Genomic DNA, 23,217 nt, shown 5'->3' with positions numbered 1-23,217 from the left:
ATGGATGTGCGACTTATCTCAATAAAACAAAAAAGAAAGCGCTTATTGCACGCCTTGTGTGTGTACACCAAGCGTGGCAGTGGCTGACGGATACAACTTCAGAATGCAGCGACAAATGCCTCTCAGAGGAGGCTCTCCGACCAGCGGCGTCGCGACCTCTTGTAATGACGTCGCAGTCAATCGCCTTGCACCAGCCAGCTGTGATGCCACGATAGCGAGAGCAAACACCGCAACGCCATCGGCTGGAGGACGTCCCTGGAGGGGCATCTGCCGCTGCGTTCTGGAGCTGCATCCGGCTGCAGGTGCATTCACGCACATTTGTGGAGCGGGAGAGGTTCCTCCTTGTGACCTGACTCTATACATTCTGCAGGTGCACTTTTTTGCTTCTCATTCCTTTTGTTCGTTCCGACATACTCTTTTTAGGTGCACTTAGCCCAATTAGCCACGAGCTGGCACGTCTTCTGCGCTCGTAGATGACGCTCGTAGAAGCAAGCCACTTTCCCGGAGTTACATTTTACGGGTGCGGTAGAGAAAAAGTTCGGCCGCTACGTTCGACTGGCGCTGTTGAGCCAAACGGCACTCTCTTTTCTTGGCCTCTGCCTTTGAGCATTGCCTCGCGGGACGGCCTGATCCCTTTCCGGTGCCGGTGTGTGTGTCCAGCGGCGACGCAGTGCGGCACCAGCAGCAGAGGAGGGGGCAGCCCGCAGGCAGAGCGGCTTAAACGGCTCCTCGACGGGCGCGCAGAGGCGCACGGGTCTCCGCCCCGGATCAATGCCCCCGCCGGACACGGCTCCGAGCAATCGCTCACACCGACGGGCCTGCGACAGCAAACAGTGCGACCCGCAGATTACTGCGTGCCGTGCGCCTGCGGCTGCTCCTCGCGATTAGCCCCGCAAGACGAAATACCTCGGGACCAGCATCCGGCTACTCATTTCTTCTCTGTCTCTTTTTTTTTTTCTTTTTACTGAGTGCGCAGATAACTTCCGAAGCTAAAGATGAAAGAAAAGTTTCATTAAGCGCGTACCGTCGCCGCCGAATAGCGTGAAATGAGTGAGCCAGCGCTAACTTACATAAATCGTCATAAGCTATGATGGCTGGTCAGCGCTATTAAACGACAAAAAAATAATTAACTGTTGCTTTTCTGTTTCAACCGCTCCGTTCGGCCCACTAGTGCGATGCGCGTTATTACTTGTGGAGGTGGCCAATACGTGTTTGGTGCACGTTGGGCATCGTTGGCGCGCACAAGCGCGCTGTGCAGTCGCACCGAGCGAACGCAGAAGTGGCCCGCGCAGCGGCGGCGGCTCCCGGAGGAGCGTCCGAGTGCGCGCACCTGCGGCGCGGGCCGCGGCGGCAGGTCGATACTGCGGCTGCGCCGGCGGGGCGCCCTCCGGCGGCAGGCGGTGGTCGGACGCAGTCGGCGGCCGCAGCTTCTCGTCGTCGCCCGCAGAGCACGCCGCGCAGAGCTGCACTCGAGGTCCGGTCGAGCACACACACAACAGCGCGCCCCCCTACGCGACAACCCGCCACACGGCCCTGTCGATCGACCCGCTCAGACGACTTTGGAACGTCTCCCCAATCTTCCTCTACCTGCGCCTCCCACCCTCGTGCCCTGCTCTTTTAGACCACTCCTCTGCCAAAACTTGACTCAGAGCGCGATGGCCGAAAGCACCAAGGCAGGCAACAAGAGCAGTGCCAACTTCATGCGCCAGTTCAGGGACAAGAAGACTAGGGAGCTCAAGAACCTGACGGCCAGCCAGTTCATGGACGTCTGGAGCCACTACGACAAGGACGGTCAGTAAACGCATGCCTTCGAACCCCGGACCTCGCCGGCCGACGTGCCCAGGAGGACCCGCGCAGCGGTCCTGGGCGCGCCGGCACCGCGTGGCGCCGAGCGAGGGCGGCCCACGTGTTGTGCGCCCTTCGGGGCCTCGCTCGGCGCCGCGGCTTTCGCTGTTCCGCGGCACGTGGCCACTGCATGTGCACTGCTATCGAACAGCGAATCGATCGTCCCCCGTGAATGCTGCTGTATCATCGCAACTGCTAATTACGCGCCACAGAAGTACAGAGCGCTAATGGCTTATTTGCAGCGCGCGCTGCTTTCCTGCACAAGCGGCGACCAACACTGCCATTATGACAGAGCCAAGGTGCGCACAGAAATGCGGGAAAGAGGGGCGCGGTAGTTTTTACCTCTCTTGAAGGGAATACGGTACTCCGCTACATAATTCATGGTTGTAGCCGTCCGTCCAGCCTCTAATACATGATCGAAAAACACCGTGTGTGCATGCGCATTTAAACAGGTCATCAGGAGGAAGTTCGGAGCAAGGGCGATTTCCCGTTGAGCTCATTCTATTGCACGCGTAGGGGAAGCATAACAAAGTACAGCAGGGGTCAGCGCTGGGTGGCTTCGCCAATGATAGGGTACATGCCCCATCAGATGCACTCTGACATATCGACGGTGCGCTGAATGCCCTCAGCATATTAGCGGTGGCTGGCCGCAACTGAAAGTTTCCCATATTAGCGGAGAAACAAAAAATGCTACCATAACACATGTTAACGTGCATGTGTTCAAGAATCATTCCCATCCGCGAAAGCAAGGCGAAAAAATTTTCTTTGGTGATGCCCTCTAAAGAGGTAGTTAATCTACCATGTTAAATCAAATTGTAGTCGGCTGATAGGATATTTGTGGATCTAGATCGCTGAGAGAAGCTCTTTTTTTTAATTTTTTCAGCCTATAGCAGCACTAACACTCCGACGAACTCTGAAAACCCATACCGAGGTAGAGCCCACTTGGTTGCAAACCTTGCGATCGTTTCAAGGAGCAGCTCTGCCGATTTTAAATATTCGGTCCACTCGCCCCTCTGCGCAATTGCCCATGCATTTTTGTGGTATCCTCGGCTTGAAAGCGGCCGCTGACTGGTCATTCAAAGCTCGAAAGTTGCCACACATTCCTAATGGCCAATCAGTGACGCAAACCGGTCGCGGTCGCCCGCTGTACGCTTTAGTTAAAAGGCCGCTAAAAAGTGGTGCGGCGTCCTTTTTACAGCAGCGTCCCTTTTCGTGGTGCCGTTGCAACTCCGAAAACCAAGAGGAGATGAAGCTGTCCCCGACGACGCTGTTGCATGTTTGAGTAACAAAGAGAATAAAGGAGTTCTGCGCGGCCCCAAGTGAACTGTTTTCATTTGTTGCTTTCCGCGTCTGAGCGCTTGGCCGTTGGCGCTACCGAAAGAGCCGGCGGCGCCTCGTGAAATTTTCAGCGCAAACGCGCCCCGAGGACCCTCGACGGCGCGGGCCTTGTAGCGCGGTCGCTGAAAAGTACGCTCGCGTTCCGGTGAGCCAGCCGTGCGCAGCAAAACGTAATTGGTTTTGCTTTGGACGTTAATTACGTTTGGGTGCCTCGAAAAATGCAGATGGCGGCAGGAAAAGGCTCACAGCCCTTTGTCCACAAACAAGTAATTTGAAGTTATCCCCCCCCCCCCCCTCCTTCACCCCTGCTTTAGTTTTTTTCTTTTAGTTCCAACGAGCGAAATTCGCAGTTTTTCCACTGTGTATATAAAAAAGAAAAAAACATAGACGAAGCACATGCACAGAACATAAAAGTGCGGCGCCTGTGACAGCCTCACTACTGAAAACACCTTCCAAACCTTTCTGTTTACTCCTGAGCAGTGGTTTTGCTTCAAGGTATTAAACGCACCAGCGAGTTAGCGGACTTCAATCAGAGCGTTTCGCAGCTTTCTCTGGCGAGGAAACAGCCTCTGCGCTTCTTTGTGCGCTGCAGTGGTCTGAAGCGCGAATAAACGTGACGAAGAATGATTGCGTGCAACTAAGAGCGCTGCTCTAGCCTGCACTGAACATGACATTAACCTAAACGCGACGACACATTTGCGGCTTGTCGGCTCTCGTTTAATGCCGTGTCCTTTGAGAACCGCCGCAGCGTGGTTAGACCTTGATATATCGCCAACCAGCCCCCAACAGTGCCTTGCTGATTACGACCCGACTGTGCGTAACGAGAGACGGCTGCGCGCGGCAGGCGTGCGGGGGAAACAAATAATATAGAAACGCCCCCTCCCCCGCCCTCATCAGTGCGAAACACTCCCGAGCACCCCGGACGAGAGACCGAACCACATGACCATAGGTGGCATCGTTTCGAAAGAGCGCTTTCTGGCACACGCATCCCAGTTATGGAGCAAGCACACTTGGTCAACGTTCTCTTCAGGCTACAGGTCAACCCGGGAGGGATTTTGGCCAGGGCGTACATGCTACGACAGCGCTTACCTCGGAGAAAGTCGCTCATACAGTTGTACCGTTATAAAACTCTGGCTGTCTAGCCACACTTGAGACGGGAAAAAATAGCGCCTACAGAGACGAACACAAGCTACACACCTAGCTACACTGTATGCATGCGTTTCATATTTGTTCTTGGAAGAGCTCAAAAGGGCTTATTTCAATGATGACGGAATCTGTCACGCGCCAAAGCTGGAAAGGGCGCCGTATCGCTGGCAGTCAAGCTGATACCTTCGAGAAACAAGATTCGGCGCAAGTGGCAACGTGTTCCGAAAAATAAGCCAACAAGTAATTATTTTCGTGACCTGAATATAGAGAGAAACCTGCCGCAGTAGCAAGGCCATCGCCTGCAGGGAATAGGATTAAATATAATTCCCGGTATATTCTTACTGAACGAAAGTACAAGGAACGTCGTTGTCTGTCAGTTTTTAACAGAAAAAGAATTCTCCCGGTGATGAGCGGGGGGAAGGGAGTGAAGACGAGCAGTTGCCCTGTCAGGTATGGCCACGTGTGCGCGGCTTCGCTAAGCTTTCCTTTTGAAGCCTGTACGTTGTTCATTTCAGAGCTCCTCGGCGGTTCGCGCTGACCAGATGGCCACTGTCCGCTTAGCGAAGAAGCATATGTATAGCCTTGATCTAGCTGACCGTCAGTAAAGTCTCCTCCCTCCCTATCTCTGTGACGGGAACCCTCGGGCTACCCTAGGCAAACTCCTGATTACATAGCCTGCCACTGGGCATTGGTCAAAGGCCTAATGGATCGTTCCGAGAGAACTTTTGGGGACAGGAGTTGCACTGCGAAGTATATAGACGCAAAAGCGGCTTCGAAGCTCTCGTCATCTTCCTTCCACACTGTTCACGCGCGCAGTTGTACGTATACACACTGAACCCCGAGTTTTACTAATTACATGTTAATTATGCGGAAAGTACCAACACAGCGCCATACGAACTCCGGAATGCGCCTGTCTTCGAGGGAATTGGTTCGACAGCAAGCCGATCATATATGGCTGCATCCTTGCCTTGATGCCATTTTAAAACAGCCTCTTACTCAGGTTTCTGCGTACGGAACCCCTGAGGTTTTCCGAGGTCTCCGATGCGTCGATTTCAGGTTCTATTTGTTGGGTTCGAGCTTCGAATTTTATTTTGCATTACGTCTTCTCTTATGGAGTCTAGTAATAACAATACCTAATTTAATGCGGTGTTAGCGTGCGTTTTGTCTTCTTACGCTTATCCTTGACTGCTTATTTATAGTAACTGTCTCCATTTTCGTGCAGAAGGCAAAACACGTATCTAGAACGACCAAACTGTGTGTTTAGCAGCTACCAAAGCCGCTGCGACCAGGAAGGCAAAAATGACGATGAAATCCTATGTGTTTAACTGCGCATACTTACATCCAGACCGTTTTTAAATAAATGTTATCGCCAGATATCGCGTGTTCAGCCCGAAATACGCCCAGGATATTTTCTAGGCAAGCGTTTTACCTTCTGTACCCGATTTTATAATGCAAAGTGACGCCTGCCCGAATGCGTTGAAGCACGACTGCCTCGTTTGTTATGCTGTTTCGTTGCGTCGCAATATAATAATAGTAATAAGAGTTAGCTGACTCGATGTTTTGGTGACTTCGTGCTTATTTGGACCGGCTAACCTTCTTGGACTCACACCTGAAATCACCGATCAGATTGAGTTAGTCTTTCTCAACAGGAAGAAGCATTTAACGAACAGACGTAAAACCTCGCAGCTGGTTCAAAATACAAGTGTTTAATATTACTACTATACTTCCCAATTTACCTGGTTGTGCAAGTGTGCAGTTGTAAACGTGTGAGAGTAAACGTTACGCATGGCCCGCGTCTTCGTAACTGCAGCTGGACTCCAGGCTCTGGCAGCGATGCTGTTTTACATAAAAACTACGCTTGAAGGTCACTTTTATAAGGTGAAGAAACGACACCGGCAGCCGGCACAAAGAAGAATACGTTCTCTGAGCTTATCTTTTGTCTCACACCCTTGCTGCAGTGAGACTACTGCGTAACAACGAGAAAGGTAATAACGCTCGAGTTAGCTATTATGCATTTTACTTGGGACTTTAGACGCCGAAAAAAGAAGGAAAGAACAAGAGGTCTCCCAGCCTGTCCTCGTGAAAAATTCTCCCGAGGAAACAGAAGAGCCGAGATTTCTTTCGCAATCCGCAGGAAAAATTCTGATGACTGCGCATGTTAGAGAGAGAGAAAAAAAGAAAAAGGTGTGATATTACGCAAATGCCGCTACTTGAAGAACAGCGCCGTATATGGCAACAGCACGAGCTTTGCGAATCTCGTTGACAGAGACTTGTCTCTTTCATAAACGCATCCCATCCTGAACAGCGCTTGCAACATCGCTGTGCTGCAAATTCCCCGCCAACGCAATATGCTTCCGCCCTAAGGTTTCTTCATCCCTTCAACGCTGCACTGTGCGCTGCGCGGGCAACGCTGGGTAAAGACGCCCCACAAGTGCAGAGCTGCGTTCGGATGAATGATTGGTAGGGACCACGCCGACCCCTCATTTAGAAAGGCGAAGATCCGCAGCACGTGTAACTAACTCTCTCTGCACACGTACGTCGGACATTCCGCAACGTCGCAGCAACGTCCTGGAAATTGCCTCCAAATAAAAGCGGCCGAACTAGCCAGCCATTTATTTTAACGGTAGGTTTTAAATTCACCGAATGCCGACGCGCTCCTTTCGCAGCAAAGAATGTGTAGGTGGACTTTAGCTTTCCTCGTGAGGAAGCAGTGACAGGGCGACGGTTCGGATGACATATTTCGGCGAGAGAGCCGCAGTCAACACTACCGTAGAGGTCAGCAGCCCTCGGAGTTCCTTACGACACTATATGGGTTTACTAGCCAGGCGCTTCGAGTTCGATCTGATCAGTTTTAAATTGCTGAACTTCAGGAATAGTTTGCGGGTCAACAGCAGTCACTGCCGTGTTTCCTTCTGACGCGATAACAGCTGCGCAACCGAGCAGGGTATCTGGTGTACTCCTGAGCCATACCCCATCCACGTTGAAATCTGCCGGCTTTATGGAATTTGGTCTAGACAGGTGGCAAATTTAGACCAAAAACTGAAAACAGGAACGCCGACCTAAAGTGGTTAAAAAGGTAAAGACGTTTCGGCTTCCATTCGTAAGACCTGTTCACTCAAGGGTGAACAAAGCTTTCAGCATGGAAGCCGAAGCCTTTTTACCAACAGCCATTGGTCGGTGTTGCTGTTTCCCTTTTCGGCATGACCCGCCTCCTCCCTCTTATTCTTTTATAAGTTTCATGTCGCAAATGCAGATATATGCGGCGGAGTCTTGACAAACATTCGAAATGTCCGAAATGCGAGAATCGCGAATCACGAAAAAAATTTTGACGGAGAGCGGTTAGGGAGCATCCTTTCATCAGCAAGTATTTAGAGATGACTGTGACTCGTTTATAATTATTAAATGTACGCCTGCGACGTCAAAATCTGACACCCATAAAAAATGTCGGTCTCGATGTCAGACATCTGGGCAAATTGGTGCATGTTCTCGTTGTGAAAGGCGCGAAAAAGACAACACCAGTTGAGAATGCATACAAATGATCAACTTTATTCGCTTTAGTCAGGATATTTAAGTATTTATTCGCGAACTGGTAAAGCTTCAAACGTTTGATCCCAAGCTTCTCAGGTGTGACACCGTTGCGAGAATATAGTTTTAAAACGCAGAGCTAAAACTCAGACATGTTGGGGTATGTTGACGGCGTCTATGTTTATTACCATTATTTCTAAGAGCCCCACACTAGATAATCTACTACTGATATATGTATATCGGAGCTTCCCATCTAAAGTGTTCTGGAATCGTGCTTCCCTCTTGGCCTTAATATATTATAGCCGTAGTCTTTAAGATATTTACGTCGAAAGACAGGCAGTACTCGAGAAACTAACTATAATATTGTGCTTAACAGACAGTTCGTCCACATAGTTTAGCCACTCTTGTAAAAAATATCGGCGTGACTTTATGCGAAAGAATCACTTCTCTACGCATAAAGAGGGCTGCTTGAAAGCCCCCGAAGTTAGCCCGCAACCGTATGAGCCTTACGTTTGGGGTACCAGCTGGGGACATACATGTTCGCATACTTGTCCAGCCGATACAACAAACGCAGCGCTCATATTGGGAACGCTTGCCGGCTGGGGCAGCTTTTGTCTTCCTATTTGCTGTGAGACGCCGAGAAGTATATTCAGTAGGGTAAGAGTGCGGGCTAGTTGGTGATCCATTACTTATAAATACCAGCGCAAACCAGCAAGACAACCAGCAAGCAACCAGCAAGTCTTTTCGGCCTCTATGAAATTAGGCAGTCTGTGCGCACGTGTTGACAAGGGAGATGGCGAGCGTCGGCGGTGCAACACGGCACATCAGAACCCCTTCGTCGACTGTGTGGAGGGTGTGGTGTACTCCATTCCCCTTTCATGCGGCAAGGTTTACGTCGGCCAGACGGGTCGTTGCCTGAATGAGCGGCTGAAAGAACATCGGCACAGGACATTCGAGACAGGTACAGACAATCTGGCGCTGCACCGGCGAAAACGCATCATCAAAGACCGAACTACAGGGAAAGAAGAGCAGTGCACTCCGGTCTTAGCCAGCTGTCCGGTAATCAGCAGGCACTCGGGCCAGATAGTGCGGGAGATCAAGGAGGCTGCTGAGATAGCCGGGCTGCAAGATAATTGTGTTAGCGCGCCTTCAATCGGTCTGTCAGATGCGGAGTTGCTCTTCTTGAAGAAGTGACAAGCAAAGATATTTTGTTTTTGTTGTTTCGAAATCAGTTTTCAAGCACAATTTTCACCCATTAAACGCCAGTAGGAAGTCAGCGCTTGTGTGCCCTCGTTCTTCGCCGCGTGTCTTGCTGGTTTGCGCTGGTGAGAAGTGAGAAGTATACGTTGTAAGAATATAAAATTCAATAAATAAGCACATATACAATCGGTAATGTATTTACGAGCAACTAAGAAGCATATGTTGTAAGATACCCGTCTACGGGCTTTACAGTGAAAGCATGCAGTTTACGCCAGCATTCCTTCCAGAACGCGATCGCTGCGACTGACTCCGTATCATGAACAAGCACACTTTGCGCGTGGCTTTAAAGAAACTCTGAAAGGAAGCTTTTCTTTCGGTATCAAGTATCAAGATCTGCCTCCGCGCACTGGCCGCTATCCTTCATTCTTTCTCCTTGCCGCTTTCGCCCTCCGTTCTCGCATTCCGCACTGCGCCGTCTCTCATAACGCCGTGACGACAGCCCTCCCCTAACGTGTCGCGGCGCGCCCGAAGGCGCGTGTCGACGCGGCGGCCCTCGGCGGCACGCGATGCCTGCCTTTCATTATGTCACCGTTGCAGCGCGCTCACGCACGGCGCGCAGTGCGGCCCGGTAATGAGAAAAACGCGGACCCTGCGGGAGACCAAGGTGCAGCGAGGCGAGAGGCATTTTGGTCCCCAACAACGGCCGCATGCACGGTGGCAATAAAAATTGAAGCACGCTTTCCCTCTTGCTCTTATTCCGCGCCCGCCTACACGTTGAAAGGAGCGCGTAGAAAACAAGCAGGCAAGCAAGCTTGCGCTGGGTAATACGAGCAGAATTCTCCGCCTCTGCTTGCTGTCTGGCGCTCTTATAATTTTTTTCTTTGTTTCGAAATGCCTATGAGAATAAACTTTGGCTTTCGAGCCTCTTAAAGTACGCAATCTAAATTTTTGCGCACGTATACATACTTTCGTCTTTGAGGAATTTTCTTCTTGCGGTGAAAAAAAAAACTCGGGTATAGGGGAAAGCTCTTTGCCGTCGTCACTGCGTCACAGAGCGGGTTTTTGTCCCGCTTCTGCCACGCACTATACCCCCGCCTCGCTTCAGCAAAAGAGGTTTTGGTTACCGCGTACAACGTCGGGACACCGGCGTGCCTAGATGGGCGTTCCGCCTAACGCGCGCATCCGACGCATTACTTCGGCCTGGTTTCCAGAAAAATTACTTTGTTTTCCTCTTTTTTTTTTCATCTTGGCCGCCGTCCGGCGCCTGATGAGAACCGTCGCGTTGGTTTTAGGGAACAGTATAGGGGATATTGAGGCAGGGGCACAAATATGGTACTCACGCGAACATCGTAACTTTGCTCAAACCGCAGTGTGTGCTGTAACTCCGCGTGGGAGCGCAGCCGAGCCGCGAGGCGAGTTGCATTTTTGTGTTGTTGTTTTTTACCCTTGGCGTAATGGGCACTGTTCCTGAGATGGATTGCAATAGATTCGGAGTGGCTTATAAACCGCGTACTTCATGCCTACTTTCTGCGTCTTGACTCACATTTTCAGGATTGCGTAGACGACGCCGTTGAATCTTATCCATCGGTTGCCATATTCCTTTTTTCTACTGCGTCTAGTTGTCTCAAGTTAACAGGACAAATTCGCGCTCCTGACATTAGGAATTTCCGGTTATCCTAATTGAGTAATAAGGGAGTAATTACTCATTGAGATCCACCAAAGCGCTGCCGTACGGCTACAAAGGAAAGCTATACAGCTGTATAGCTTTCCTTTGTAGCCGTATGGCTGCGCTCGGGTGGATGCCAATGAGTAATTACTCCCTTATTACAAATCTACTCCACCTTGGGGGATTCCCCTAAACATTTGATCATTCTAATTGAGTCATGATATTTTTTCGGTCGTGGGTTCTCCGTCATTGCCGTCTTGCGTTGGGGACCAGCGGGTTGAAAATAACTCGTAAATAGTACATTTGACCAACAGTCTAACAGGCATACAATATAAACTTTCAATGCTTCTACTCTGATTCTTGATAGGTACCTTTTATTTCTCAAAAAAATTTCTTATTCTTCGCTTTTTTTTGGATATCATTACATTCCCCAAGCAGCTTACAATTTTCAAAGGAACGAAAGCCTGCCCGTGATTATTTTCGTGTATAGTCACTTCAATCACTTGATGGAGATGCCCGACGTGAACTGGTCCCGGCTACAACGCCCTTTCTACTTGTGATTCTCGTTAATTACCAAATCCAACTCGAGCACGGCACCTAACTGCTACACACGTTCAATTCACAGACACTGGAGAGAACTACGGGCTAAACTATACCAGATGTAGAAACAAACACGAAACAGGCCCGGGCCAGAAGCAAATTATGTAACTTCCAACCACCCAATCTCTTTTTTTGTTGTTGTTTATTTCTCCTTCGGGCAACATACAGGTATTGCCCACGAGGCAAGACAAAAGGAGGTGCTGAACCTCCTGTCTGGGTCTTGTACTCTCCTGGGTACAGCAGCAGGAGCGGTATTGCATTACACAACAAAAAAAAGGTTGTCTTTGCCATCACTTACACAGCAGACGCATCATAAACAGTTCTTGCAAATATATACAGATAATAAAATAATAATACGCACTAAATCATATACAAAAATGGCACAGAAATGCAATACATTAGGGTTGTTCGAACCGACATAACATTACATCAAACGGAACCAGAAGTAAACATTTTGTCGCCTAGGACACAACGTTAAACAAAAAGAAAGACGAACAGATACGTTTAAAACCCCTGGGCGTGGAACTATTTTTAGCAGCATCTATTACAAACGGACGAGAATTACACATCAACATGATATGGTGCTCAATTGATTGTGTTCCGTAGTTAGTACGAGGCCTATTTACCACAACAGAAGTCTGACGCAAGCTGTAACCAGTAGATTTAGGTACGTGTTAAAAAAATTAATGTAATTTGTTTTTATTTCGTTACAAATAAACACGCATATCTTGAGTGATTCGAAACACATGATTCGAATTCACGTCTATGAATTGTGCTGTAAATCTCGGAAGCCGGCGACGGTACAACCAGCATCTAAAGCCGTTATTGTGCCACATCAGTTGGTACTCGGCTTGTTTTCCCAGCGCTACTCCGCCATGAAGGAGCAGGGTAAAAAAAATTCAAAAAATGTTAGCTAAGGCAGCTCTGAAAGCGGAAATTCCAGAGGTGCTGGTAACACGGCACATGAACATCTTTGGCGCAGTACCCGTGGCGCGGATAGCACTGACGTGTAATGTGCGCTACCGTACTCGTTACCAGACCATTCTCAGTCCGTTCTGCGCTCTCTGGCGTGCGAGTTTGTCGCGCTCTAGTCGGACATCTTCCTGTACACCCATCATTTCCGTCAGAAAATGATGAGAGAGTAGTTGAGGGGGAATGGATGACGCCTCGGTTTCTTTCAGCAGCGCGTACCAGCACAGGGACGAAGCACGGAGAGACACGACGACGCACAAGCGCTGAAGTTCAGCGTCATATATCGACGTCAAAATGAACGCGACAACCGATCACTGCTTACCATTACGGGTACCATTATAGAACCACATCCCAGACGGGTACAAGCTTTTGACGAAGCCGTCAGGTTTTCACTTCAGCAAAGAGCCCACCACGGAGGCTGTGTAAAACTACTGTTTACTGTCTAGAGGAGTCAACATTTGCTGCTAGACTGGTTGGTCTTCCTGATCTTTGATGAACCAGCGCAAAATGACAATGGACAAGTAGAAGAAGGACGACGTGGACGACGCGGCTAGCGCCTCTCTTTATTTTATTGGCGCAAAAATTTTTTCCGCTTGTCATACTGTTTTTTGTCTTTTTTGGTATTTCCTGACATGTTTCCAAATAAAAATTGTTCTCGTCTATAGCCTTCCACGCCACGGGTCTGGACTAGAAAGCGTATAAATATGTTGCCCCATTTCTTCTGGAACAAAAGTTGCTAGTTAAGCGTTTCCATCCACGTCGTCCTTCTTCTACTAGTCAATTGTCTTTCTGCGCTGATTGATCTAGAGAAGTCAAGCCTCCTTAACCCTGTAATATATAGCGTACCGTGTACGATGCAGACTGCATAAATGTGAATAGTTTTCATTTATGCTTGCAAAAGTTCTCACTTCGTCGCATTATGGGGAAATGGCCTTTTCCAACATGTTTATCCAAGCAAGGTCAAAGTACAAGCCGAGAGAGAAGCAGGAGGCCTGCTGGAAGATCACTCACTGCAAAACCTAACTCTAACGGCGAAAAAGCCTAAAATTTGTTACGGCGCATGCTGCAGTCTGCACAGTGTTAATGCGCACTTTTTCTTTCTTAGACATTCAGAATTTATCGCAATTGCCTAATTTTAATTCCGCGGGAATTAAATATTTTTAAATTGATTGATTTGTGGGGTTTAACGTCCCAAAGCGACTCAGGCTGTGAAAGACGCCGTAGTCAAGGGCTCCGGAAATTTCGACCACCTGGGGTTCTTTAACGTGCACTGACATCGCACAGTACACGGGCCTCTAGAATTTCTCCTTCATCGAAATTCGGCCGCCGCGGCCGGGATCGAACCCGCGTCTTTCGGGTCAGCAGCCGAGCGCCGTATTCACTGAGCCGCCGCGGCGGAATATATATTTTCGAAATAATTTCGCAGTTTTTTTTTTTGTTTTTACATTTGTCCAGTGCGCGGAAACGCCACGAATACTGGAAGGCCATGACTTTTAGTCCGGCGCTTTCGTTGTCTGTGCGTTGCAGGGTCAGTGCGACACATAAAGCTGCGTCTTCCAAGTGAATGATCTGAGCTTGGCGGGCAGCGAGTGCTTTCGGTTGCAGAACACTCCGACCACCGGGCGCATCAATTCCTGCAGCAGCCACCGCCTCCGCTACGGCACGCGATGGCCACGCAGCGGCGAGCGCATCGTCGGGAATTAGTTACGCGCGAATAAATGCTCCCCGCACGGCGTTGTTCCGACGTCTTGCGCAGGCCTTGGAAAGCGGAAACGATCGGTTTCAAACGACAGGCGACACAAAATCGAGCCAAGCTTGTTTGTGAAAGAAATGCGCGCGACAACATGGCCGCGACGACGGAAGCCGTGCCGTCGTCTGCACACGGTCGTCGTCAGGGCTCGTTTTCGTGACGCTGCGCTTGACGCGCCCATTCAGCCGCCATTGTGCTGAACCAGTGACAGCGTGATCGCAAAATGGAAAGTCCGGAAAAGCTGTTTCTGGCCATTCGGCGAGCCGACTGGTGCTCACGCGAGCACGTCCGCTATAGCAACGGCGAGCGGGGTCTAAATATCGGGTTCAGGAGGCCAAAAGAGGCCCACCAAAGCAGCTCCGGCCGGGGGGACAAACTCTGCGAGAAGGATGGAGATCCGCGCGCCAGGTCGCAATTACAGTCTTTCTCGCCTCGAAAAGAGCGGGCGTGCTTTCTCCCCACTTTTTTTTTTTTTTTTTTTTTTTGCCGACGTGCCTCGGCTGGGCATGCGCAGAGGAGCCCGCGAAGAACGATTCCAATCGGTAATGACACCTCATTATTCCGGATTCGCAGCCGGACGGCACCCCTTTTCCTGCTCCTATGCCATGCACGCAACCGTGTTTCCCTAATTGCGAAGCCCCTATTTAGACGCACGTGCACATACGCACACAGACACGCACGCAAAAGTTGACGTGCAAGCACACAAAGGTTTAGAGAAACACGACAATAGGAGCAGACATAATATATATTAAGGGTTTCGCGTGGGAACAAATCGGAATTGTGCTCTTCATATCCGTCTTGCAGTTAACGCTAACATTGTTCCTGCTATTTCTGCAGGCATGAATGTTATTTCTGTTCGATTTAAACGCATAAAAGAACGGAAACGCAAAATCTCTTCGATTATTGTGTAATCTAGTATCCTTTAAATTATTCCATTTAACGCGTGATGATGACAGTATCCAAGCCGTAGAGCAAGCGAAACGCTATAAATTCCAAAACTGCACAGTGCGCGCGTTCCACTGACGGAGATCGGAAGCAGATGACACTGCAAGAGGAATCATGAGTTTAACCCTTCTCCTCAACCAAGCTTTTGGCTTATCAAAGTATATCTCCAGACTTTTATTCTTACGATAATGATCTTTAACCACTTTCTGTGGTTTTTCGTTCGATGCAGCACGCGCACGTGTGCTTGTTTTGCAGATTTCAAATTTTAATGCGGGAATGTAGATTAACCACTCTATTCACTTCACCGGAGCCCAGCCTCGATAGGAAAGTACGCAGGTGAACCACCTTTTGCATTTTCAGTGAAACACAAATAATAAACGCTACTCGCAGGATTACGAATACACAGCTACGAAAACGTAAAAGAAAATGACATTTATTCCTTAACAACCACTGGCCTGCTTGCTACGCGTCCCCATTGTGGAGGTGACGTTTGCCTGACGTGATATTTGTGCATTTTCGCCCAAGTAAATTTGAGACGAATAAAAAAGAAACTTCGACAACCCTTTTTTTTTTCTAAACTCTTGGCAGTGTAATGGGAAATGTTCGTTACAGCAATGCACCAACTACAATCAAAACTCACTGCATCCCACCGCGTCCAAAGCTTAGAAAAGATGAAGACGTGACCCTGATTGAACATCGTTTGTCTTTGACAGCGGTCGCGCCTTTACATTTTTTGTTAACGCCCGCAACAACAAATTCCTTTCGAATAAATTGATCAAGCGCAGTTTCGACTGCTTGTGGCGCGTGCCACGAGCCTCGCGAAAATTAGCCATGTCCAACACCCTCGGACACACATCAGTGGGTTTTTGTGAGAGGACTTTTTCATAACGAAAAGATAGCAACTCAGATTTTTGTCTATTATCAGTTTCATGCTCTTTGTTAGCTACCTGCCTCTGTGGGCGTGTACACTGCCTGCGATTGTTCAATGCGGTCAACCAATACGAGCATATAGGTATAGCGTTCGATGCGATCGGTGGGATCGTCAAGTAAGCGAACTTCAAACAGTATATTTATGCCCACGCGAGAATCACTTCTGGCAACGTGGCATTATACCCAGCTTTATGGGAGGCACACGAGCGGTCGTCCAAAAACCGCTACACTATACCTGGTCTCGCGCTGTAGGCCTAAGTTCACATTCAACAGTGTATTTCTTTCTCGAACATGCCCGCATAAGTGAACGCAGGCAAACTTCTCTCCTTTCCTTCCTTCTCGCACCCGGCTTATTCTGTCGCCCGCATCATGGATGCCCTGTTGCGGAGCAGAAAGCTCAGTGGCTCAGCTGCTACAGGACCGGTATGGTAAGGCAACAGGTTCGATGCCGGTGCAGCGACTCGAATTCCTTTTCTTCTGATTGTTTTATGTGCGGCACACGAAGATGCGGAAACTTGTCAGAATGAGCGCGGTGCGTCCAAGTTGCCTCGCACACCGCAATGCGTACCTTAGGCCCCACAGGCTGCAAACCGTGAGAGAAAAGCTAAACGCATTTCGTGCGTAATAACGCGCACCGCTGGCGAGTGCTAGCTCTTGATCGATGGACGACTGTCTTGGCGAAAGAGGCAAGGAGGAGCCCGCCTTTGATTTCCAGGATCGGTTCGTCTGATCTGAGTGGGGTTTTGATGGCCACGTTTCGCTACTACGTTTCCCCTTAATTTTCTTCTTTCTGTCATCTCACCACACCTCACTGTTGGGTAGCCGAGTGCTAACCGTAGTTTACTTCCTTGATTTCCCTCGTTATTATCTGTTAGCTTTCGTGTGTAATCCAACGTGCAAAGAGGCCAGTTCTCGCAGTGCGCGAGGCGGCGCTTCACAGAGCAACAAAAGATGAAAAGTGTCAGAACAGAAAAAAAAAAAAACGCCGAAATACAGACAGTTCTTTCATGTGGCACCAGTCCCACAGTCCATCGGTGCTTGTAGCATTCAATTTGTCCATGATGGCCGCAGTGCCACGTATTCCTGGTGTGGCACCTAGAGTTCGCCTGAGGGACAAATGGCAAAAGAACGAGGCGAAGGCGGCCATGAGTTAACGTTCGTACCCTATCTCTGTGGAGGTCCATGAGCTTTGCGAGAGGCGCTCCTCAGCACGTCGCTAGAATTGATGTCCATAGCACCCACGTTCATTACAAATATTTTGCAGCCGATTTTTATCGTTCACCTAATTGTTTTAAAATGTTACAGGGAAGGAGAAATGACGGCGGTACGAAGTTTATTTTTTCTGCAATTTCTCCCTCTGAATCAACCACGCCAGCTTACAAGGTGGCCGCAAATCCCTGAATTTACGCCTTTTCAGTTTCAATGCCTTACCAGTGGCGCAGAAACCTGCCACTTGGCTGTGAACAGACATTTGCGCCACTGGCACGAAGAACCTGCTAATTTACTATCCCGAATTTTTTTTCAACTCAGAGCCTAGAGTATTGACCTAGGGTGTTTATATTCTTGCTGATGGTTGATTTACATCCAAGAACTGCAATAGAAGACACGCACAAAGTGCTGGTCGCCGTGCCCACTCACTGACATCGCTGTTGAACGGTTTGCCATAGAGCTGAGCAAAGTACCCGGAAGTCACGTTAGCAGGAAACTGGTACCACCGCCCAGTGGAGTCGCACAACGTCGCGATTCCGCTTCTTCCGAACGGACAAGTCATCCGTTGGCGTACGCAGGTTCCGTATAGACGTGAGGGCCCGGGTCCACGTAATGAGAACTTTAAACGGAACACGGCGCGGGACAACGCGGAGCTAATTAGGGCCACCGCGGGAGAGCTAAAGATCGCGAGGGGCCCCGGCGCCCATGGCGCTCGCCACCACTCTACCCACTCCCGTCATTGTTGTCCTGGGACGCAGGACGGCGCCAGGGAGATGCGGTGATCGCGCTTGCCGGCGCACAGGCGTATGTGCTCAGCTGCGCCGGTGTTTGCGCACGAGCGTCGTGCGCCTTTGGCGGCAGAGCAGCGGGGTTTTCTCTCTGCCTTTAGTTCGAGTTTCGGTCGAGCGGATACGCCGAGCTCTTTTCCCAGTAGGCTGGCCTTCGCTTTTGCAGTGTTGTTCGTTCTGCACAGGAGTGCTCTCTCGTTTCCTTCAAGTCAAGTAGTGTAGTCGTGTGGACTTATTTATGTTCATGTACCCTCCCGACTCCTTGAATTCTAACTTGCGAGTGGCATTATAGATCGGATGAAAGTATTTCGGATTGCGGCGTGCGTCATGACTCATCCACTTTTAGAACTCCCTTTTCAGAAAGCCAGTGCGCTGGCTAGGCTCCGGCCCCGACAAAAGGTACGCTCTTTTAGCTCGGTACCAAGTAAATGGCCCTTTTTCCAACGACCTACAACAAAAGAAAATGATTGCGGGGAGACAAAATAAAAGTGACCTTTCTGCTTGGCTCATGTGCTCCTCGCTGTATACAGCCGGCTTTTCATCTAGCCTCTTTCCTCCCGGCCCGCTAATCCCGTTCTCGCGAGAGCAACAGTCGCGAGCCAATGCCAAGTATAAATTTTCTACGACGCGATCCCGAGAGGCTGCGTCCTTTTTTACTCTCAAACTAACGATCATAAAGGTAAGGCGGATTTCACTTAGACCAATTCCTTCTCCTTCTCACCTCCCTCGCCACCCCCAAGAGCGGATAAAAAGAAACACATAAGGTGTAATAACACAACATCTGCGAACGAGTGCAGTTTCTCATCGATTGTGATAGGAGAAGCCTCCGCTAATGCTTACTGCGTGACTCCAAAAGATCCCCCGCTTCTTCTGGTCGACGCAGTCTCATTCAGCCTGGCTTATTTCTCTCGCATTTTGCTTTCTTCCTTACTGCTACTGGGTCCCCCTCCTCCCTCATGTCCTACCTGTCCGGAAGATCACTCATTGCAGCGCAATTTTCCAGTCCCCATTCATCCCTATACGCCCTATTTACGCCCGGACTCAGGTACTATTTGGCGAGTTGGTGCATGTTCTAAACTGAAAGGCCGCTAAAGCAACACATGAAAGTGCGCCTACAAGTCGTCGTTCGTGGGTTGTCAAGAAGATGCCCACATTCCCATAGTTTCTCAGCTCACCTGCCAGCTGCCTCGTCCTTCCCCATTAACAGCAGCGCTCACTCTTGGCAGCGAACGGGCAGGGGACGGGCGAAGGCGCTACGTACGCAGCGAGTGAGCGCGACCGCTGCTTTCGCCGCGCCGGTGAGGACGGGCAGCTGGGTGGCCGAGTGAATCGGTTTCGCGTGGCTGCTCCGGCGCCGGGCGCGCGCTGTACCGGTGGCAGCTCGGCCCCTCAAATGGATGGGTTTCGTGCTGTGGCCACCGCTAACACGGCTGCAGCCTGTTGAGCTCTCCGCGGGCTGTCCGGCGACCGACGGCAGCCAGCCAAGCGCGCAAGCTGGTCCTCTGGCTCGTTGCGAGAGCGCCCGGCACGCGAAAGTTCGTAAAAACGCGCACATGGAACGCATGGCAGAAGAGAATAAAAATAGAGAACCTCCCAGACTGTTCGCGCCCTTTCGGACAGCGCACGACTTAGGTCCATCTAGAAAACGTTGTCGTTGGGTTGCAGGTGAACGGAGCATATTTCGGCTACAACGTCCTACGTCGTCAACGTTCATATATCCTAGAAAGTCTTTCATACAGCGATAGCTGCAATTTCGTTTGGGTCGGAGTTGTGTGTGAGTGCTAAAAAACCCAAGTTGGACATTTTTAGACTGCTTCATTCTGTTGCACACACGCCATGCATTACAAAACAGTATTTTCCTCGCGGGCGCGCAATTTTTGCGCAGATTTGTGCGCACATTTCACGCAAGCTTGATTTATATCGCGCAGGAACTCCCTTGGGCACTGCTGGAAGCTTGTAAGGTAACATCATCTAATGGCAGCGCGAGTGCTGATGGTAGCAGTGCGCGTGGGACGGGCACAAACTCAGCAGCGAACTTGCATTTGCATTGCAACGCAGCGTAGCCTCTTTGTAATGCAACGGAAGCTTCAGCAACGACAATCTTTAGGGGGAAAGGGCGCAAGTACAGAACCTAAAGGAAGGAAAAATACGAGATAACACGAGATAATTCGATGCAAACTTATGCAAATTAGAATAAAAACTAGGCGGCAGTAAAGAAAAACACAACAAGGGCATCATTGGAACACTGGAACATCGGAAACACTGCGGTTTTCATCTTTTATGAGGCAAGGCTAACAGTCTCAGATGGGAGAGGTTAGGCTGTCACTTCAAGAAAAAAGGCTCACCAAGCGTAAACGCAAACGCACACATTCGCTGTACTCAAACGGCTGCCACCAAAAAAATATATATATATTTGCCAGATATCACATCGATGACGTCCAAGCAAAGCCACGAGAAGCCAATATCCGGAGTCCCAGAAAGCGGCAGCCGCTGAGCGGAGGTCACGCACGTGAGGTTCCCTTTCGCGTAGGAAGCCGCCCAGTGTCTCGCGAAAGCTGCCTTCGCTTTCTTCCTTTGGCGCTGTGCTTTTGCGTAATTTACATATGCACGTGCTTTTTTTTTTCTTTTCAGCACCCGACAATTTGATCTCGTCTGTTTTGTGTTGCCCTCCCCCTATTTTACTTCTTCTTTTCATTACCGTAGTCGCTTTCGGCAATTTCGCGGACAGCTTAGCGCGAGACCACCTGGCTGAAAGTTTAATAAGGGGAGGGCTCAGTAAGAAAGAGAGAGAAAAGGAAAGAGAGTTGAATAATGTGACCCGTTAACGACGGGACGGACGCTTCTGCTTGCGCCACTTTTTCTTCATGCAAGTCACGTGAAGGCGCGACAGATTTTTTTTTTTTAATCTATTTATCGATGTATTTTCGACTGCTAGCGAGCCGCATCACAAGTCCGAACCTGCTGCGCGAACTTTCATTAGCAGCGCCAAACCTGAAGTAGATGCAGATAAGGAAAAAGAGAGAGGAGACTTAAAACTGCAACGAAATAAATGGCGCCCCGTCAGTACCGTGAAAGGCAAAGGGGGAAAGGCACCTAAGCCCTCGGAGGATGGAAAACAAACTTTCGGGACTTTCGTGGAATTCCTGGAGCGCCGTTCTGAATTTTACGAGCCGGGGGAAATAATGACCTGCGGTGGACACACGGGCACGTCCGGACGCAGGACAGCCGCTTTCCGCCACGCGCGTTATTCGAGCCGGCTTCACAAAAAGCCTCGACAGCAGGCGCGTGTGACGCCGCGGGGTAAACACCGAGGGAGCGGCCCCAACGAAACCAGGTCGCCGAGCACAAAAGATAAGGGTGGGGAGAAAGTATCGATCCTCAAACGTTCATTCTCTCCGTTTCACGCATCAAACTTTGCCAAGTGAGTTGCAAAAGTGCGGGGCCCATTACGCGCATGCGTATACGCCCCGTTGGAAACGAGACAGTGTTCAGAGCGAGTACAACGGCTGCGATATTCTTTGCCTCAACAAAATGACGGGTATGAACCTGCAGTTCGCTTTGCTCAGTAGATGGCGCAAAGTCGTGGAAATACGACGCGGATACTCACGGGAATGTGCAGGGCTGATGACGGCAATTGCGGTTTATAAGCGCTTCCAAGCGGCGCAAAGAACAACAAAAGGACGGAAATAAATGCTTCAATACGCTCTTTAAAAATATCTTGGAGGAAACCGCAAGCTCGAATAAAGGTCTCCTCAATGTTCCCTACTATCGCTTATTGGAGAATAACCACGAGCACTCAGTATACATCGTTGAACACCTGTGTGTTTGCCGAGGCATACTTAGAAATGTCTTGCCTGATCTAAATAAAATAGAAGCCCGAGAAACAGCGCCGCACCAATAGGCTGTACGGATTTTAGCCACAGGTGAGAACGCACACACACACACACGCACACACACTAAAGCAAAGGGTTAAAATGCAACAAAGAAGTGAAGCAGTGCAAACTTTTTTGCGCAGGAAACTCGCAGCTCGGTTTAAATCGCAGGCCTATCAGTGCCGCACCATTGAAGACGCTTGACACTTGGCATCCCTCCGACGATTCTTCACGGAAGCGTAAAATCCTGGCGTGGGCTGTCCGCGAGACAGTTCGACGGCGCACAGCGGGACACTCCACTCGCGCGGGGACCATTCGCCCGACGCAGCGAGCGCCAAAAGCCGCAAAGATCAGGAGTCTCCCGAAGGCGTTCAGCTGAGAACGGCGAGGCGACAGACGCGGTCTTCCGTTTGCCGTCGCTCTACGGAGTGTGAAGAGCGGTCGTGGGAACTGTCGCATTACGTCGCATTCGAGAGCTCGCTACCTTTCTGCATTTTTCGACTTCCGCGATCATCGCGCGAGGCTCGACTGAGCGAGTTGCGTTCGCTCGCTTGCCTCCCAAGTTTGCATAATCGCGGTCACGGCGTTGTTCGTCGCGCAGCCCCGCGGCGTTGCAGTCTTTCGTCGCAGAGAACACTGGGAAAATATTGTTGTTCCATTAGGGTGGTCGGGCAGAGAGCGTGTACCTCCCCCTCCCGTTCTCCTCCTTGCACACATTTCCTACAGCGTCGTGGCGCGCGCACCGTTCCCTGACGTCGCGGCGCGCGGTACCTTGTGTCTTGTCGATCGTAAATCATGGCCGCCACCGACAACGGGCCAATCAACCAGCTAGCCGGCTGGACAGCTGATCAGGCCGAGCTGATGCGTAATTAATGCTAGCGAGAGGGGCGCCTCGACGCCTTTCGTCACAGCGGGCCACCGGCAGCCTAAACGGAATGAATCATCGTGTTCGGGCGCCCTAAGCCGCCATGCCAGTACATATGACGTGCGGTTTTGCGTTCTTTTGCCCCTTTTCTTCGTGTGGAAATGATCGTTATGTTCCAGAGTCGCCAAAAGTTCAGGAGCGCTCGCAACGAAGTTTGTGTATGGTACTAGAGGTAACGGAACGTGCGCCATAGTGTGGCTTGGTTTCTAGGGCACGGAGTTACTCCGAACTCGTAAAGACAATAAATGGCCCTAGGGCTGTCCGTGAAAAATGATTAGTGCACAGATGTCAAGAAGAAGATGGGACGCACTGAAAGCGACAGCAATGTTCTTAACATGATGCCGTGGTCGTGGCGTCGTTCCCCCGACGCCACATTCCCGTCTTCGGCAGACAGGTGCGACCAGACACCCGTGGCGGCGGCGAGGAAGGAACCCCCTTTATTCCGCTCCACGAGCCATACACTGCGCGAACGAACAATACCTGATCCCTTGACTCCGGCAGCCGCC

The 23,217-nt window shown here is 50.2% G+C and overlaps 1 protein-coding gene across 1 annotated transcript in view; it reads left to right on the top strand.

Annotated features, from left to right (window-relative positions):
- Positions 1 to 1,405: 1,405 nt before the first annotated feature.
- Positions 1,406 to 23,217, top strand: part of Cbp53E (Calbindin 53E) — a 176,896-nt gene continuing 155,084 nt past the window's right edge. The window contains exon 1 of the mRNA XM_089579498.1: positions 1,406 to 1,791. Within this exon, the coding sequence (XP_089435624.1) occupies positions 1,656 to 1,791 (136 nt within the window). The 5' untranslated portion in view covers positions 1,406 to 1,655. The remainder of the gene's footprint in view (positions 1,792 to 23,217) is intronic.

The sequence above is a fragment of the Amblyomma mixtum genome, chromosome 3 (genome assembly GCF_055824585.1).
Source record: "Amblyomma mixtum isolate Tamu chromosome 3, ASM5582458v1, whole genome shotgun sequence".
Lineage (NCBI taxonomy): Eukaryota > Metazoa > Arthropoda > Arachnida > Ixodida > Ixodidae > Amblyomma > Amblyomma mixtum.
The sequence above is the reverse complement of the archived record's forward strand: the minus strand, read 5'-3'. Positions and strand labels throughout refer to the sequence as shown.